This window comes from Bufo gargarizans, chromosome 1 (assembly GCF_014858855.1).
Source record: "Bufo gargarizans isolate SCDJY-AF-19 chromosome 1, ASM1485885v1, whole genome shotgun sequence".
NCBI lineage: Eukaryota > Metazoa > Chordata > Amphibia > Anura > Bufonidae > Bufo > Bufo gargarizans.
This window is the reverse complement of record NC_058080.1, coordinates 143725548-143745612: the sequence shown is the minus strand read 5'-3', so window position 1 is coordinate 143745612 and position 20065 is coordinate 143725548. Positions and strand designations below refer to the sequence as shown.

The 20065-nt window shown below is 43.4% G+C and overlaps 1 protein-coding gene across 1 annotated transcript in view; it reads left to right on the top strand.

Moving 5' to 3' along the window:
- Positions 1–2198: 2198 nt before the first annotated feature.
- The window catches only part of PDCL2 (phosducin like 2), a 37995-nt gene continuing 20128 nt past the window's right edge, over positions 2199–20065 (top strand). The window contains exons 1-2 of the mRNA XM_044276719.1: positions 2199–2291; positions 18932–19052. Of these exons, the coding sequence (XP_044132654.1) occupies positions 19034–19052 (19 nt within the window). The 5' untranslated portion in view covers positions 2199–2291; positions 18932–19033. The remainder of the gene's footprint in view (positions 2292–18931; positions 19053–20065) is intronic.

Genomic DNA, 20065 nt, shown 5'->3' with positions numbered 1-20065 from the left:
GGCATGGACTCGCGGGGCAGTGATGTAATACTACCAGTTTACAAAGCGTTTGTGCGGCCTCAGCTGGAATATGCAGTCCAGTTCTGGGCACCAGTACATAGAAAGGACGCACTGCAGCTGGAAAAAGTACAGAGGAGAGCGACTAAACTGATAAGGGGCATGGAGGGTCTTAGTTATGAAGAAAGATTAAAATAATTACATTTATTTAGTCTTGAGAAGAGACATCTAAGGTGGGACATGATTAATCTATACAAATATAAAAATGGGCCATACAAAAAATATGGTGAAAAACTTTTTTATATAAAATGCCCTCAAAAGACAAGGGGGCACTGCCTCTGACTGGAGAAGAAAAAGTTCAGTCTCCAGAAGCGTCAAAACTTCTTTACTGTAAGAACTGTGAAGCTATAGAATAGACTTCCTCAGGACGTGGTCACAGCAGGAACAATGGACAGTTTTAAAAAGGGTTTAGACGTCCCCATCCATTCCTTGGTTGAACTTGATGGACTTATGTGATTTTTCAACCATATTAACTATGTAACATTTAAGTGAATAGGTTTGGACTGGAATACTAAACACATGCTCTATACAATGTATGGCTCTGTGCTTGGTATCCTGTGAGAAGGCCTCTTCAAACAGCTGCTGGAAGTCATTGATGACCTATCTTGAGGATATTCTACTACCAGAAAAAATGTTTAAATAAGGCCTCCTGCACACGACCGTAGGTGTCCCGTTGCCATATTGCAGACCGCATCACGGATGCGGACCCATTCGCTTCAATGGGTCCGCAAATCCAGAGATGCGGAATGGTGCGGAACGGAACCCTATGGAAGCCCTACAGAGTGCTTCCGTGGGGTTTCGTCCCGTACTTCCGTTCCGCAAAAAGATAGAACATGTCCTATCTTTTTGTGAAACGGGCGGATCTCGGTCCCATGAAAGTGAATGGGCCCACAATCTGCTGCGGCTGCCCTATGGTTGGTGTTTGTGCATTGCGGGCCGCAGGATGGCCATGGGGCGCACACGTTTGTGTGCAGGAGGCCTAAGACTGAGTATGATGGATGGGTGTCTCTTTCCTCTCTATGGTACTGGTGGCTCTTCTTTCATTGGAAGTAACTCTATACTATATACATGTTGGAGATTGGACTGTATACTCATTAAAACACATTAAGAACTCCTTAAAATACATTAGGAACTCAGTTCAGTTTGTGACCACCCTTTGCCTTCAAAACAGCATCAATTCTTCTAGATATACTTGCACACAGTTCCAAACATCTTGGAGAACTAGCCACCTCTGGATGTAGGCTTGCTCAAAACCTTCTGTCTCTTCTGGATAGGGAGATATAATAGCATGCATAGCATAAGATAATTGCACTTAGTACAGTATACAGCTGTAGTCAGTCTGCTCTCATTGAATTCATTTGAGGCCTGCTGACACAAAGAGAGGTAACATATGGAGCATATTCAGGGGATGGGCATAAGTATGCAGTGAATATAACATTAGTTCATATATTCTAGGTTTGCAGAGTGTTGTTGCATTGTGTAGCTTTTAAAGTGATGATGGGATAATGGGATGTTCTAGCAACAGTCACATATAAAGTTTATCTAGGTGGTATTGATATTGCATCAGGGTAAAACGGTAACCCATGGATGTGGACCCACTGTGTCAACTAAAAAGTTTGGCTTTGGGCTATCCCTAAGAGTGTTGTCCTGATGGTCCCCTGGTTTTCACCCTTTAACCCCTACACAAGAATCTGTTATTCGCTGCAGGGGAGCCACCAGGCCGCTACCTCTTGGAATAGTACCAGTGTAGTTGGTGGCTGACCTAAAGGTGTCAGAGGCACTTGTCTGAAGCACCAAGGGATCAGGCAATCCTCATTGTCAGAAACAGGATAAAGTCAGAGCAGGCAGAGTTTGTGCATATCTATAAACCAATATGAGGTTGGGCAGGATAGGCAGCAGAGAGTTAATACAACAACCAGGCAGAAGTCAAGGCAGGCAGTGTTGAGTCAGAGTCGATAAACAGGCAGAGTTCGGTACACAGGCAGACTAACAGAAAAACACACCTTCACTGAATGCTAGAAATCTAGTGGAAGGTGCCTTAAATGCCCAAACGTCACCAACCATTGGCTGGCAGAGATTTGCACTAATTGAACACCAGCCCTTTGAGAGCTGGGAGTCACCCTAAGGGAAGCCTGGCACTGGTTGCAGCCTCCGGAATGAGACACTGAGCTACTGCGGCCGTTCCCACTACCTGAAGGCAGAGGAGAGCTAGCAGGGATCAGCTGCCGAGATACGTGAGTGATTTGGCGCCTGTTACCACCTCGGATAGTGAGACTGAAGCAGGCATGGAGCACTGCCTTGTCAAAAAGTTACTGTAAAGGGTACAGGGTTTTTTTTGTAAGAGGGGCAAGGCTGACTTCCAACCCTCTTGCATTCTGTTCTATGCTAGCATTTCCTATAAAGCAATATATAACGGATGGTGTTCATTATTACATCCATGGTAAAATCTATGATTCATCTACCCTTTTATGACCAGTCATGGTCTGAATTTTATTACCTGTTTTATGTAAAATATCCAACCTAACATGTGCAGGGTGGCTGCTAGTAAAGGGAATCTATCACCAGTTTTATTCTGCTGGGTTCTAGCAGCTCCAGCACATGCCAGTGAGTTCAGATATTCATGAGCTTCTGGATTTCTCCTCCCGCCTGAAAAAAATCAGGAGCTCATGAATATTCAGGACTTATCATTATGTACTAGAGCTGTTCTATACAAGAATCTAGCAAAATGGTCGGGTTAATTAAAGGAATTGACCCAGCATTTTGCTAAGGGGATCTGTTACTAGTTTATGTTGCTCTTAGGACACCATAAAAATTATGACAGGTTCCCTTTAATCATAACTGAACTGTGATGTCATTAACCTTTAGCTTAGAACCATAGATTGTTCTATAGGACTATGTAAACCATTCTAGATCTTACATTGTTACATCATAATACTAGTGTTAGAATCCAACATTTGGAATTAATCTAAAACATTTAATGTACATAACATCCAGTCCCTGACACACTGCTACAGAATCATGCAGGTAAATCATAACCCTAATATAACCGTATTTACTAAATTACTGTATACTTCAGGATGTGGAAAACAGTAGATATCTTCAGACCTCACTTCTAATACCCCAAAACATGGAGGTTAATCCCTATTTTTTTTTTCATGAAGACAACACCTGCCTATGTGGCTTCATTTAGGTTTGCGTCACCAAAATTTGTCCAGCCATGAAATAGGAAACTTCCACCAATACTGTCTGGCTCGGTCACATCTTTTGCTTCTATTCAGCCTGCATTAAACTCCAGTTTCTCAGCTGGACCATATTGGGGGTCTGACACCCAGAACAGCAACTGATCAGCTGCTGAAGAACACTGCAGCACCTAACAGCTTACCAGGGTATAGGAGACAAGGAGGGGAGCCTGTGGGTGCAATGAGGTGCACCTAGGGCAGTGATGGTGAACCTTTTAAAGACAGAGTGCCCAAAACTGCAACCAAATAACCCACTTATTTATCGCAAAGTGCCGACACGGCAATTTAACCTAAATACCAATATAACATCTTTTATGTCCTTTATCATTTATCTATAATACAATAATAGCCTACATTTAATGCGCTGCCTGTGCCGTTTATAGTGTGTCCTGGGGATGATGAATGGCAGGAAAAGTCTAAAGCATATTGCTATGCCATAGACTTTTTCCAGGGCGTGGGTGCCCACATAGAGGGCTCTGAGTGCCGCCTCTGGCACCCGTGCCATAGGTTCGCCATCACTGACCTAGGGGGTAATTTGAATATTATAAAAAGTATTTTTTTAGGGAACTGACAGAACATATGGACATACCAGAGATATCATGGGACTCTGCTTACAAGTGTGGATGGACAGCTGCCTACTGTTTGACATAGTGGCATGTGGTAACAGCTGTCCTTTAATGTATATGGCCAGCTTTGCAGGGGTTTTAGAGCCATAGTCCTTCTGTAAGCAAGCCCTCACCTTCAAATCTGACTGTTTTGCTCCTGAAAACTTGAAATTCATCTACATGCCACTTCCTTGTATAGCTCCTAGATAGGACACACCCAGACACTCACCATATACAAAAATATAATACAAAAATAATATCCAACAATATATCTTTATCGAAATCTATAATGAATAGATGCATAAAGACAAACACAAAGACAAACACAACCACATGGAGAGTGTACAAAACACGTCGGGACATCAAGTTATTGCATTACAAGTAGTGGAAAAGGTGGGATGGAAAAACAAGTATAAATAAATAAATACAAAATCAAACCATGTGGCTCCCCCACCTAGATAAAAGACCACGATTCACAACATATACACAATACAGACCTGGCTAGTGGCACCTCCAAGAGTGTGTCCCATCTAGGAGCTATTCATTTTTGACACTTGTGTTTTATTTGTGTTGTACAACCGTATTCAGGTTTTGTGTTTTATTGCTCATTGGTATACCATGCCACTTCCTTGGTAAACAAGTGGCACCATACTTAGCTCTGACATTATCAATGACTTGATAGGTCCCTTCAGACTTGTGTCTATCCAGCTTTCAGCAAGTAGGAGGCTAATCTGGGGACCTGAACTTGGACATCTGACTGTAAAATGTTCATGCCACCATGCAGTCATACGGTCTAAAATATTCTTGCATTATCCATAAAATAAGAATTCCGAAACAAGTTTTCTTAGAACCCTGTGGTGCACCGTTCCTCCAAGAGATATACAGTCAGGTCCATAAATATTGGGACATCGACACAATTCTAACATTTTTGGCTCTATACTCCACCACAATGGATTTGAAATGAAACAAACAAGATGTGCTTTAACTGCAGACTGTCAGCTTTAATTTGAGGGTATTTACATCCAAATCAGGTGAACGGTGTAGGAATAACAACAGTTTGCATATGTGCCTCCCACTTGTTAAGGGACCAAAAGTAATGGGACAACTGGCTTCTCAGCTGTTCTATGGCCAGGTGTGCGTTATTCCCTCATTATCCCAATTACAATGAGCAGATGAAAGGTCCAGAGTTCATTTCAAGTGTGCTATTTGCATTTGGAATCTGTTACTGTCAACTCCCAAGATGAGATCCAAAGAGCTGTCACTATCAGTGAAGCAAGCCATCATTAGGCTGAAAAAACTAAACAAACCCATCAGAGAGATAGCAAAAACATTAGGCGTGGCCAAAACACCTGTTTGGAACATTCTTAAAAAGAAGGAATGCACCGGTGAGCTTAGCAACACCAAAAGACTCGGAAGACCACGGAAAACAACTGTGGTGGATGACCGAATAATTATTTCCCTGGTGAAGAAAACACCCTTTACAACAGTTGACCAGATCAAGAACACTCTCCAGGAGGTAGGTGTATGTGTGTCAAAGTCAACAATCAAGAGAAGACTTCACCAGAGTGAATACAGAGGGTTCACCACAAGGTGTAAACCATTGGTGAGCCTCAAAAACAGGAAGGCCAGATTAGAGTTTGCCAAACGACATCTAAAAAAGCCTTCATAGTTCTGGAACAACATCCTATGGACAGATGAGACCAAGATCAACTTGTACCATATGTACCAACTTGTAATATCTGCAAATGCTTCAGAACTCATTGGACGGCACTTCACAGTGCAGATGGACAATGACCCAAAGCATACTGCAAAAGCAACCAAAGAGTTTTTTAAGGGAAAGAAGTGGAATGTTATGCAATGGCCAAGTCAATCACCCTGACCTGAATCCGATTGAGCATGCATTTCACTTGCTGAAGAGAAAATGCCCCAAGAACAAGCAGGAACTAAGAGTTGCAGTAGAGGCCTCGCAGAGCATCACCAGGGATGAAACCCAGCGTCTGGTGATGTCTATGCATTTTAGACTTCAGGCTGTAACTGACTGCAAAGGATTTGCAACCAAGTATTAAAAAGTAAAAGTTTGATTTATGATTATGTCCCATTACTTTCGGTCCCTTAACAAGCGTCTAACAAATGCTTTCAGTCACATCCAGATCGGCGGATCCCTTTAATTAGACCAAATTAGCAAAATATGTGCAAAAAAAAAATCAATGCAAAGGTACCCATAGCATTTCATGTTAAATAATAGTGATTTTTTTTTCTAAAAAGGTATGGAATTTATCAGAGATTTCAAAAAGTTGATCAGTATATATATGGAATTGTTGCTTACACAGTCCCCAAAGATATAGGTGCTGACACACTAACAGTTAATTGATACTTATTGTCTATATGTGTCAGCGCTTGTATGTTTTTACAGTCGGTATACTCTACTTTATTAATAGCATTGTGTAGCAGTATAAAATATTAATATACCGCCACTACCAGAACACTTCCTGTCACCAGAACGTCTATCGACATATTTGATACATTATTCACTAAATTTGTCAGTACTTTTGTAAATTTTCAAAGGCAGGCTAAAAAAATTAGAGTCATATTCAAATTTTTGTAAACAGCAATGTAAATGATCATCGATCAGGTAACATTTTATTCATTAATGAAACAGAATTTAACGTAGAAATAAAAAGTCGCATGCAGACACCATCCCTTGTGAATGTATGAGCATGAAAGTAACACTGGATAATTCAGAGCCTGGAGACATGGGCTGAGCACTGTGACAAACAATCTGTGTCTATGGCTGACGTGTTCTGCATCTATTTTATTACCGCTGTCTTGCTGTCTCGATCATACCAGCAGTTGTCATAGTACAAAGGCTTTAGATTTCTAGAACACATTTGCCCCAAGCTGTAGATTGCCTTTAGGATAGATAGAGGCAAAACATATCTTCTTCACAGCCCAGCTTTTTAACCACATGCACCATCTCCATAGTCTTTACTACTGTCAGCCTCCAAGTGAAAGATGTCATAAGTGTACAATATGAGGGAAATTCTTATAACTAGTGTTTCATATAGCAGTCTTAAAGGTCTTCAGCAAACTTTTCTTCTCTCACAGAGACATATCAAAAGTTTTAATCAGTGGGGGTCTGGGTGCTGAGACCCCCGCTGATCGCCAGAATGACGAGAAAGATGTATTTGCATATTGTGCGCTCTCCTTGCTGCAGGAGAGGGAATCAAGACGGGCCCACAGACTTCTATTAAGGAGAGAGACTAAGATAAGCAAGCTCTTCCCTCTCATCGTTGTAGCAATCAGTGGGGGTTTCAGTGCTCAGGCTACCACCGATGAAAACTTTCCATAGATCTCTATTAGAGATGAGTGAACCTTTTGAGATTCGTTTTGGATCTGATTCAACTAATTTAAAAAAAAGTTCAGTTCAGACCCGAATTGATTTGGGCCAAATGAAAGTGGCTCCAATTGCCCTTGAAATTGGTATATAACACCCTCTCAAAAAAACATGCTATCTCTTTTCATTAATTTTTTTAATGAATTTTTGATTTTCCTCTTCCACCTCACTAAGCTCTTAAATGCAATGACAGCGATAGCAAATGATGTCTGTGTGACACTACAAAAAACAAAATGGCTGCACACCATTATATATGCAAACAATAGAGCTAAGAAATGGGGGTTATTCTAGATAAAAGTGGTACAATACCGACTATAAATGAGTATGAAAGAGTAATGGAAGCTCTTTGCGCACATACGTGTCGGGCCCACCTACCAGGCGTCAAGGAGGCTTCCGCAGATGGGTCCCTATCACTAAAGATACTGCCTCACTTTGGACTTACTAAAGCCTCCAATATTAAGGGCAGTGTAGGAAGCAGCTACAAAAGTACTCTGCTCAGAAGTCCCAGGTAGATGGTCGTGTCCAGTCTAAAAGGAGTGCCTCCCCCAATATATTGCAAGAAAATTTAGACTAAAACCTTCAGAATCACAGGTGCATATCCATGAAGCAAACATAATTACAAAAAACAAAATGGCTGCACACCATTATATATGCAAACAATAGAGCTAAGAAATGGGGGTCATTCTAGATAAAAGTGGTACAATACCAACTATAAATGAGTATGAATGAGTAATGGAAGCTCTTAGCGCACATACGTGTCGGGCCCACCTACCAGGCGTCAAGGTGGCTTCTGCAGATGGAGTGAGTCTGTGTAACACTGACATACATAGCGACGGGTAAACGCATGTTTAACTGTATTATAATACTGCGTGTTTAAAAACACACTGCACCGTGGCATGTCATGCTTTTTCATATTCCAAAGCTTTCAAAAATTGTCCCTTCTCGGGGGCAGATGGTGTATAAACACACATGGTGTTATGGGGAAAAAACTGGATTGTTGGGGGACCAAGCATCCATAAGTTATGCATCGATAGGGTCAGAATGCCTGCCCATATGACACGCACAAGTGTTAATTGTCAGAAGAAAAAGTGGTTCATTCTGAACAAGCCTAGAAAAATTCTCCCTTTTAATTGGGAGCAGTAGAAGTGCAGTGTAGATGTGGAAAGGGTAGTGTATTAGAGGCAGGTGGCCACAATAGTAGCAGCAGCAAAAGCAGAATAGCAAGGAAGATACAAAGCAGTAGATTGGCTGTCTTTAGGTGGTAGCAGTAGTAACTGCGGATATGTAGCGTTAATAGTGGTGGCAGTAGGGGATTAGCAGTGAGGAGTTTCAGCTATGGCTGTGGCGACAGCATCAGCCATACAGTCTATGTTGGCAGGCAGGCAGACTGCAGCAGTGGCATGATGGCATCAATGGTATGATGGCGGCAGCAGCAGCCATATGGAACATGATGGTAGTCTGGAAGACAGACAGAAACAGTGGCAAGATGGGGCACCATTAGCAGCGCCAGATCTCTTCATCACCACCTTTACATATCTCTCCCTAACACGTGTTAGGACTATACAATTATTTATTTACAATTGGTCACTAGGACCATAGATGTCCTTGATTGACACGTGTTACTAAGTCTAAAATGTAACATTTATTACTTGTCCTTAAAATGTTTCGAACACTACAATTAAAATAATCAGCTATGCTTGCTACATACATTCATCATAGTGCCGGTGACTCTGTTTACTGGGTGATCCCACTAGAGGGCGCTTGTAACTATTAGCTGTTTGAGGCTCTCCTGCCTATTATTACGGTGCCCCAGTGCTATGTTACTGCGCTCTGTTATTGGCACAGTGCGCTATTTCATACAGCAGTCGCCCTCATGAGGTACACTTTCTCTTTTTATATTAACAACAGGTCATATCCTAGCCGTGCATACACTGGCTAAAACACGCTATCTGCCCCCCGACATGTTTCGCCAAACACTTGGCGTCTTCAGGGGTTTGGGCAGTGAAACAAACCCCTGAAGACGCCAAGTGTTTGGCGAAACATGTCGGGGGGCAGATAGCGTGTTTTAGCCAGTGTATGCACGGCTAGGATATGACCTGTTGTTAATATAAAAAGAGAAAGTGTACCTCATGAGGGCGACTGCTGTATGAAATAGCGCACTGTGCCAATAACAGAGCGCAGTAACATAGCGCTGGGGCACCGTAATAATAGGCAGGAGAGCCTCAAACAGCTAATAGTTACAAGCGCCCTCTAGTGGGATCACCCAGTAAACAGAGTCACCGGCACTATGATGAATGTATGTAGCAAGCATAGCTGATTATTTTAATTGTAGTGTTCGAAACATTTTAAGGACAAGTAATAAATGTTACATTTTAGACTTAGTAACACGTGTCAATCAAGGACATCTATGGTCCTAGTGACCAATTGTAAATAAATAGATCTCTTCATCAGACTCAGCCGTAGGAGGGTGAAAATCCTCCCGAATCCAGGTTTGGTTCATTTTGACAAAAATTATGTTTTGAACACTAGTAGAGGACAACTTGGTCCGTTTGACTGTCACCACACTGAAAACCCTCTACGAGATGACACTGAAAGCTGGGCAAGAAAGAAAACAGAGCATACTGAGCCAGTTCTGACCACTGTTCTAGTCTGCCTGCCCAGAAGTCCATGGCTCAGGGAACAGGTTATGTGCCGGAGACAGGCCAGAGTGTAGGCAGGCCTGAACCTGGGTGTTGAGACAGGAGGTCTCCACATGCTGATTTGTCTCAGACTCGGACAGCACAGGAAAAATCTGCTCCATCATGTTGGAAAGACTGAACTGGCTGCTGCTGCAGTTTATGCTGCTTGTGGTGGCGGGAGGTGGGTGACTGTATGGGGGGTGGAGAGCAGCCTCCCTTTCAGACATGCTAGTGGCAGGCAAAAGATGCGGCAAGCTGCGTACACAGTGTTTCCTGTTAGAGGGAGGAGTACATTGCACCGTTTGGCTTTGATAGTAAGGGGGGGGGGGATGACATCGTTCATGCTGCAGTTGTCCCTGCTGTCAAATTTTGTGGCCTCTTCGAAGGGCTTCAGCACCTGAGAGGCATCTCAGATGAGCTGCCACTGCCTGACTTGGAAATAAACCATTCTCCCTGCTGAGGCGGTCTGGTACATGACAAATTGTTCACGACTTTCCACGCTGCTCGTACAGATGCTCTAGCTGAATTGGAATGTCACAGATTAAGTGATTAACAGTAGACCGTTCTGTTGCTGCAAGTCCAGGACAGCGTTTCTTCGAGACATAAGAATGGCTAAAATGTGAGGACAGTCTCCTGGACATTGCTAGCACCTTGCGCAAGCTAGTGTCCTTTTTTTTAAAACCGTTGCACCTCTAGGTTAATCAAGTGCACCATGCAGGGAGCATGTGTTATTTCCCCCCAGGTTCAGCACATCCACTATTTTGCAGTCATTGTTGCTGACCACCTTACCCACTTGGAAGATTCAGAAAAAAAGCTTTCTCTAGTGTAAAACCCAAGTTGTCAACCTACTATTAGATTATCCTCCATGTTAAATAGTTTGGCCTACTATTTACAGAGTTAAAATGCTACCCTCTGGATTGTAAGGCTACTTTCACATCAACATTTTTCCTTTCCAGCATTGAGATGTTTCAGTTTTGTCCCCATTCATTGTGGGGACAAAACTGAACTGAATGGAACAGAGTGCACCAGAATGCATTCTGTTTCATTGCGTTCCCATGCCGGACAGAAAAACGCTGCAGGTAGCATTTTTGTGTGCGTCAAAATGCTACCTTCTTTATTTTAAAACACGTATAGCACACTTGTATTACAATTTTTAGCAAAATAAAAAAAAAAACTTGAACTGCCTGGAGATGCCCTTACACAGTTTTCAGACTGGTATTTCAGATTTAACCCCTTCCCAACATGTGCCGTACATTTGTACGGCGCATGTCGGGTCTTTAACCACCTCCGGACCGCCTAACGCACATGTGCGTTCCGGAGGTGGCAGGGCTGCGCACAGTCACGCATATACGCGTCATCTCGCGAGACGCGAGATGACGCGAGTATGCGCCCGCGCGTGCGCAGTTCGCGTCGGCATTTCTTTCAAGACCATTTCGTCAGCAACCTGCCAGCCAATGATCGTGGCTGGCAGGTTGCTGATTTTTACAAAAATCCAATCAAAGTGCCAGATAGCAGATCATATTTGTAAATATGATCTGTTATATGGCTGCCTGCTCCTCTGCTGGTTCTTTTCGTCGGTTGGATCCAGCAGAGGAGCAGGCTTCACAGTGAGTACACCAACACTACACTATAGCCCCTGATCACCCCCCTGAACCCCAATTAACCCTTTGATCACCTCTTTGATCACCCCCTGTCAATCACAAGTGAAAAGAAAAAAGTGATCAGTGCAAACTGTCACTTTTTTTTTTCACTGTTATTGACCGTTAGGTTTTAGGTATAGTTTAGGTCCCTTGGTTAGGTAGTTAGCGATCAGTTAGCGCCCAGCCCACCGCACCGCAGTCCGTTATTCGCTGATTAGCGTATCGCTAATCAGCATTTGTACTTTTATAGTATCTGAAAGTGATCAAAACTGATCACGGTCAGATCTATAATAGTACTAGTGTCACTTTAGTTCGCCCTCCACCCAAAACGCAGTGTTTGCCCGATCAGGCCTGATCGGTCGCCCACACGTGCGTTCGCCCACACCCGCCCCACCGCAGTGACAAAAAAAAAATTTTTTTTTGATCACTGCACATTCACTTTACACGCACTGCGGCGATAAAAAAATCAGTTTTGATATTTTTTATCAACCGCAGCGGCCTCCGGTACTTCGCTAGCCTCCCCTTTGTAAGACAGGCTTGCTTTTTTTTTCTTGGGTAGTCTCAGGGAATACCCCTAAATTTAGTTGCCCACATGTCAAACAGGGGGTATTCTTCTGAAGAGGCCTACAGGCTTCTGACCCAGTCGGATGAGGAGTGGGAACCCTCATCTGATGAATCCAGCGGGTCAGAATACGAACCTGTAGAAAGCAGTGGCTCTCTGACCCAAAGTTCGGACGAGGAGGCTGAGGTCCCTGATAGCACCAGGCGTACCCGGCCCCGTGTCGCTAGACCGCAGGTTGCGCAGGATGCGCTTCAAGAGCAGCAGAGTGGGGCTGGTGCTGTCGGATTACGTGGTGAGGCATACACCAGCATGGACCTAGTACCAGCACTGCCGTACAACCTGGTGAAGTAGCGAGCACCAGAAGGGCAGTTGAAGCTGGTACGGTGGCACGTGCAGTAGTGACCCCGTCGCAGCCACCGCAAAGACGTGCCCGTAGAGCCCCTAGAATCCCAGAGGTGCTGGCAAACCCTGATTGGCAGTCCCCAACTTCAGCCGCACCTGTAGTTTTCCCTTTCACTGCCCAGTCTGGAGTTCGGGTTGAGACGGCTCAGATCGGTTCGGCCCTGGGATTTTTTGAGCTGTTCTTGACTGCGGAGCTTTTAGACATAGTTGTGGCCGAAACAAACAGGTATGCCACACAATTTATCACCGCTAACCCGGGAAGCTTTTATGCCCAGCCTTTCCGGTGGAAACCAGTCCAAGTTTCCGAACTTAAAACTTTTCTGGGCCTCCTCCTCAACATGGGCCTGACAAAAAAACATGAATTGCGGTCATATTGGTCCACGAACCCGATTCATCACATGCCCATGTTCTCTGCTGCCATGTCCAGGGCACGTTTTGAGGCCATCCTGCGGTTCCTGCACTTTAGTGACAACACCGCCTCCCGTCCCAGGGGCCACCCTGCTTTTGACCGGCTCCACAAAATTCGGCCCCTCATAGACCATTTCAACCAGAAATTTGCAGATATTTATACCCCAGAGCAAAACATCTGCATAGACGAGTCCCTGATACATTTTACCGGGCGCCTTGGCTTCAAGCAATACATCCCAAGCAAGCGCGCCCGGTATGGGGTCAAATTGTATAAGCTCTGTGAAAGGGCCACAGGCTATACCCACAAATTTCGGGTCTATGAGGGAAAAGATCAGACCCTGGAGCCGGTCGGTTGCCCTGACTACCTGGGGAGCAGTGGGAAGACAGTTTGGGACTTGGTGTCACCCTTATTCGGCAAGGGGTACCATCTTTATGTGGACAATTTTTACACAAGTGTGGCCCTCTTTAGGCATTTGTTTCTAGAACGGATTGGCGCCTGTGGTACCGCGCGAACTAGTCGCGCGGGCTTCCCCCAACGGCTCGTTACCACCCGTCTTGCAAGGGGGCAGAGGGCCGCACTGTGTAACGAAGAACTGCTCGCGGTGAAATGGAGAGACAAGCGTGACGTTTACATGCTCTCCTCCATTCACGCAGACACGACAATACAAATTGAGCGAGCAACCCGTGTCATTGAAAAGCCCCTCTCAGTCCACGACTATAACCTCCACATGGGAGGGGTCGACTTCAATGACCAGATGTTGTCTCCGTATTTAGTTTCCCGACGCACCAGACGCTGGTATAAGAAGGTGTCTGTATATTTAATTCAATTGGCTCTGTACAATAGTTTTGTTCTCTACAGTAAGGCTGGGAGAACTGGATCCTTCCTCAAATTTCAGGAAGAGATCATTGAGAACCTCCTGTATCCAGGAGGTTCCGTGGCCTCAACCACCAGTGTAGTTAGCCGTCTACACGAGCGACATTTCCCCAATGTCGTTCCTGGTACCTCAACCCAACCGTCACCCCGAAAAAGATGTCGTGTCTGTAGCAGGAGTGGAATAAGGCGTGACACCCGCTATTTCTGTCCTGACTGTCCGGACCACCCTGCCCTATGCTTTGGAGAGTGTTTCCGGAAGTACCACTCACAGGTACACTATTAGCATAGGGATCATCTCACCAGGACAGGCACACAGGGCTATTAGGGCCCATTCACTCACTGCTGCTGCAAACGTCTCCTTTCACATGGGACAAAGTGCATAACGCACTTCGCCACATCTTTGGGCGATTTGCGCTTTGCACATTGACCCATGGGGAAGGAGAGGTTTGTTCTATAAAGGTAAAAAAACAAAAAAAAAAACAAAAAAAAAAACAGGTAAGCAAACAGGTTAATGTTTAGTTCCAAAAGTTAAAGTTACATGTTCTGTTCCAAAGTTAATAAAATTATTGCGTTGTGGCCTGTTTTTTTCTTTTTTTTTTTTTTTGTCTTTTTACCTTCCAGGTGGACCAACCGATCTACTAGCTGCAGCACCGATGTGCATTCTGACAGAAGCATTGCGCTGCTGTCAGATTACACGCAAGTCGGTGTATGCGGCGCTGCAAGACGGGATTTTCTCCTCTGCAGTGACAGATACGTTTGCCGAGGCATACGAGCTGAGGAGGAGGCGGCGTTCCTATGCTTTGGCAAGCACTTTGTATGTATATATATATATAAAAAAAAAATCCCGGCAATGATTTATTCATCCACATCGATTGATGCGAATGGAGAAATCTGGTTTGCCAGGGCATACGAGCTAAGTGGGTATGGATGTAGGGCGGAGCTCCTATGTCCTGGCAGACACCTTTCCCCTCCATTTTTTTTTTTGGGCAGAGATTTTTTCATCCACATTGATCGATGCGAATGAAGAAATCTGTGCCGTTCATTTTTTTCTTTCAGCCCAGAGGCTGAACGGAAAAAAAAATCTCATTACCTGTATGCTCAATATAAGGAGAATAGCAGAAACTCCTAATGCTGGCCATACATGTAATGATTGCGGAGACCCTCAAATGCCAGGGCAGTACAAACACCCCACAACTGACCCCATTTTGGAAAGAAGACACCCCAAGGTATTTGCTGAGGGGCATATTGAGTCCATGAAAGATTGAAATTTTTGTCCTAAGTTAGCGGAAAGTGAGACTTTGTGAGAAAAAAAAAAAAATAAAAATTTTCCGCTAACTTATGCGAAAAAAAAAAAAATTCTTTGAACTTGCCAGGCCCCTCATTGGATACCTTGGGGTGTCTTCTTTCCAAAGTGGGGTCACATGTGGGGTATTTATACTGCCCTGGCTTTTTAGGGGCCCTAAAGCGTGAGAAGAAGTCTGGGATCCAAATGTCTAAAAATGCCCTCCTAAAAGGAATTTGGGCCCCTTTGCGCATCTAGGCTGCAAAAAAGTGTGACACATCTGGTATCGCCGTACTCAGAAGAAGTTGGGGAATGTGTTTTGGGGTGTCATTTTACATATACCCATGCTGGGTGAGATAAATATCTTGGTCAAATGCCAACTTTGTATAAAAAAATGGGAAAAGTTGTCTTTTGCCAACATATTTCTCTCACCCAGCATGGGTATATGTAAAATGACACCCCAAAACACATTCCCCAACTTCTCCTGAGTACGGCGATACCAGATGTGTCACACTTTTTTGATGCCAAGGTGGGCAAAGGGGCGCATATTCCAAAGTGCACCTTTCGGATTTCACCGGTCATTTTTTACAGATTTTGATTGCAAAGTACTTCTCACACATATGGGCCCCTAAATTGCCAGGGCAGTATAACTACGCCACAAGTGACCCCATTTTGGAAAGAAGACACCCCAAGGTATTCCGTGAGGGGCATGGCGAGTTCCTAGAATTTTTTATTTTTTGTCGCAAGTTAGTGGAATATGAGACTTTGTAAGGAAAAAAGAGAAAAAAAAAAAAAATCATCATTTTCTGCTAACTTGTGACAAAAAATAAAAAATTCTAGGAACTCGCAGTGCCCCTCACGGAATACCTTAGGGTGTCTTCTTTCCAAAATGGGGTCACTTGTGGCGTAGTTATACTGCCCTGGCAATTTAGGGGCCCAAATGTGTGAGAAGTACCTTGCAATCAAAATGTGTAAAAAATGCCCTGCAAAATCCGAAAGGTGCACTTTGGAATATGTGCCCCTTTGCCCACCTTGGCAGCAAAAAAGTGTGACACATCTGGTATCGCCGTACTCAGGAGAAGTTGGGGAATGTGTTTTGGGGTGTCATTTTACATATACCCATGCTGGGTGAGAGAAATATCTTGGCAAACGACAACTTTTCCCATTTTTTTATACAAAGTTGGCATTTGACCAAGATATTTTTCTCACCCAGCATGGGTATATGTAAAATGACACCCCAAAACACATTCCCCAACTTCTCCTGAGTACGGCGATACCAGATGTGTGACACTTTTTTGATGCCAAGGTGGGCAAAGGGGCACATATGCCAAAGTGCACCTTTCGGATTTCACCGGTCATTTTTTACAGATTTTGATTGCAAAGTACTTCTCACACATATGGGCCCCTAAATTGCCAGGGCAGTATAACTACGCCACAAGTGACCCCATTTTGGAAAGAAGACACCCCAAGGTATTCCGTGAGGGGCATGGCGAGTTCCTAGAATTTTTTATTTTTTGTCGCAAGTTAGTGGAATATGAGACTTTGTAAGGAAAAAAGAGAAAAAAAAAAAAATCATCATTTTCTGCTAACTTGTGACAAAAAATAAAAAATTCTAGGAACTCGCAGTGCCCCTCACGGAATACCTTAGGGTGTCTTCTTTCCAAAATGGGGTCACTTGTGGCGTAGTTATACTGCCCTGGCAATTTAGGGGCCCAAATGTGTGAGAAGTACCTTGCAATCAAAATGTGTAAAAAATGCCCTGCAAAATCCGAAAGGTGCACTTTGGAATATGTGCCCCTTTGCCCACCTTGGCAGCAAAAAAGTGTCACACATCTGGTATTGTCGTACTCAGGAGAAGTTGGGGAATGTGTTTTGGGGTGTCATTTTACATATACCCATGCTGGGTGAGAAAAATATCTTGGTCAAATGCCAACTTTGTATAAAAAAATGGGAAAAGTTGTCGTTTGCCAAGATATTTCTCTCACCCAGCATGGGTATATGTAAAATGACACCCCAAAACACATTCCCCAACTTCTCCTGAGTACGGCGATACCACATGTGTGACACTTTTTTGCTGCCAAGGTGGGCAAAGGGGCGCATATTCCAAAGTGCACCTTTCGGATTTCACCGGTCATTTCTTACACATTTTGATTGCAAAGTTCTTCTCACACATTTGGGCCCCTAAATTGCCAGGGCAGTATAACTACGCCACAAGTGACCCCATTTTGGAAAGAAGACACCCCAAGGTATTCTGTGAGGGGCATGGTGAGTTCCTAGAATTTTTTATTTTTTGTCGCAAGTTAGTGGAATATGAGACTTTGTAAGAAAAAAAAATAAAATAAAAATCATCATAATTTTCCGCTAACTTGTGACAAAAAATAAAAAGTTCTATGAACTCACTATGCCCATCAGTGAATACCTTAGGGTGTCTACTTTCCGAAATGGGGTCATTTGTGGGGTAGTTATACTGTTTGGGCATTGTAGAACCTCAGGAAACATGACAGGTGCTCAGAAAATCAGAGCCGTTTCAAAAAGCGGAAATTCACATTTTTGTACCATAGTTTGTAAATGCTATAACTTTTACCCAAACCATTTTTTTTTGCCCAAACATTTTTTTTTTATCAAAGACATGTAGAACTATAAATTTAGCGAAAAATTTATATATGGATGTCGTTTTTTTTTGCAAAATTTCACAGCTGAAAGTGAAAAATGTCATTTTTTTGCAAAAAAATCGTTACATTTTGATTAATAACAAAAAAAGTAAAAATGTCAGCAGCAATAAAATACCACCAAATGAAAGCTCCATTAGTGAGAAGAAAAGGAGGTAAAATTCATTTGGGTGGTAAGTTGCATGACCGAGCGATAAACGGTGAAAGGAGTGTAGTGCCGAAGTGTAAAAAGTGGCCTGGTCATGAAGGGGGTTTCACCTAGCGGGGCTGAAGTGGTTAAAGAAGGGGTCCAGTCAGAGATTTGCATCGCCATATTCTGACCCCTCTAACTTTTTAGTAAATATGACTTTTTGATCAATTCTTCTTTCATTTTTTTAAATATATTTTTAAAAACATTTTATTTATTTATTTTTACACTTTTTAATAGTTCCCCTAGGGAACTTGAATAAGCAATAATTATATTGTTTCTCTCATAGACTCCAATGCATTAGCATTGGATTATATGAGCATTTCACCACATTTCGTAACAGGCAGAGTCTCCATAGGAATCTTTCTGCAGCAGCCTCAGTTTAAAACAGCGGCCACCCCGTGGCTATGATGCCCGCTGCACTCATAAGCGGGCGTCATAATTAAATACTTGACTCCGGATGTAAATGTATTGAGGTCAGTCAGTAAGGGGTTAAAAAGCTTTAAAAAAAACTGTGCAGTGTGTTTTTAAACAGGCTGTCTGCTACCACCGGCTACCATTCTTTTATCTATAGACATATATATTGCTGTCAGAGTTTGAAAGAGGTTGGATACAGTGACAGTCCTAAGAGACCACAGGGTGTAATACACAACTTATCAGGGCAATTGGGGAAGTCTCGATTCAGGTTGAATTTATTCAGACCAAATCTAATCTGACAGCTGAATTGATAGAATCAGCGCTGAAAATCTCTAATGACAAATATGTTTCTTAACTTAAAAGTATGTGACAGTGAACAGAAATTTCAGATGGATCCAACATGCTCAGTACCTTATTTTTTACTGAACAGCTACAATATATTTCGTATATTAATACTGAATGATATAAGTAAAAGAACAAGCAAACACATGTAAATATTTCATACTGACTGAAACAGGATCCAAATGAAGACACAGAATGGAATGATGTCCTAAGAGATTTTGGGATTATTCCTCCCAAGATAGAAGAGAAAGATGAAATTGAAGATTTGGTTTTAAAGATGCAAAAGGAAGCAGCAGGTGGGTACCCAGCACTCTTGTGTTGTAAGATAACATGTCCGACACATGCTCAGAAGTAACACTAAGGACGTGCAGAATAAAATCATGGCTGTCCATTGCATCTATAAAATAGATAAATAAAACATAGGAATAGCTAGACAGGGGTGTAGCTATAGGGGGTGCAGAGGTAGCAGTCACTACCAGATCCAGGAGCCTTAGGGGGCCTAAAGATCCTTGTGCCGCATATTTTATCATGTCTGAGTAGATATTACTGATTGGTGCACTAAGTATTGTTGTGACATCACAGCACTATGTCTGTAGCATGTATGTATGGACAGCAGAGAAACAATAACTCCTATCACACTAACTAACACCCTGCACTGGAACCAGCTACACTATATCACTATCTAACCTACACTGACTATGTCCCACTAACTGTCTGTATTATATACACTGAACAAAAATATAAACGCAACACTTTCGGTTTTGCTCCCTTTTTGCATGAGCTGAACTCAAAGATCTGGAATATTTTCTACATACACAAAAGACCCATTAATCTCACATATTGTTCACAAATCTGCCTAAATCTGTGTTAGTGAGCACTTATCCTTTGCCGAGATAATCCATCCCACCTCACAGGCAGGGGCGTACATAGAAGTCATTGGGCCCCATAGCAAGAATCTGAATTGGGCCCCTAACTCCGCCCACTACCCATCCCAGGCCCATCCCACCACCTGTCATGGCTCCTCCCATGCCCCCTCCCTATTATTTCTCCCAAAATGCCCAGGCACCGCATACTTACTCCGCTGCCCGACACCCGCGTCGTTCCTGATGCCCCCACGTCGTTCCTGATGCCCCCACGGGGGGGGGGGGGGGGGCGGTTGGTAATTTCCCTCACATAGCAATTGTAGCTCCTTGCCCTAGCGATTAGCACCTGCCCATTCTTTGACCTAGTAGTAGGCACCTGCCATATTAGTCCGTCCCCTTGCAGTGGGCACCTGCCCAGTGGCTCCTTGCCTTAGAGGTGGGCACCT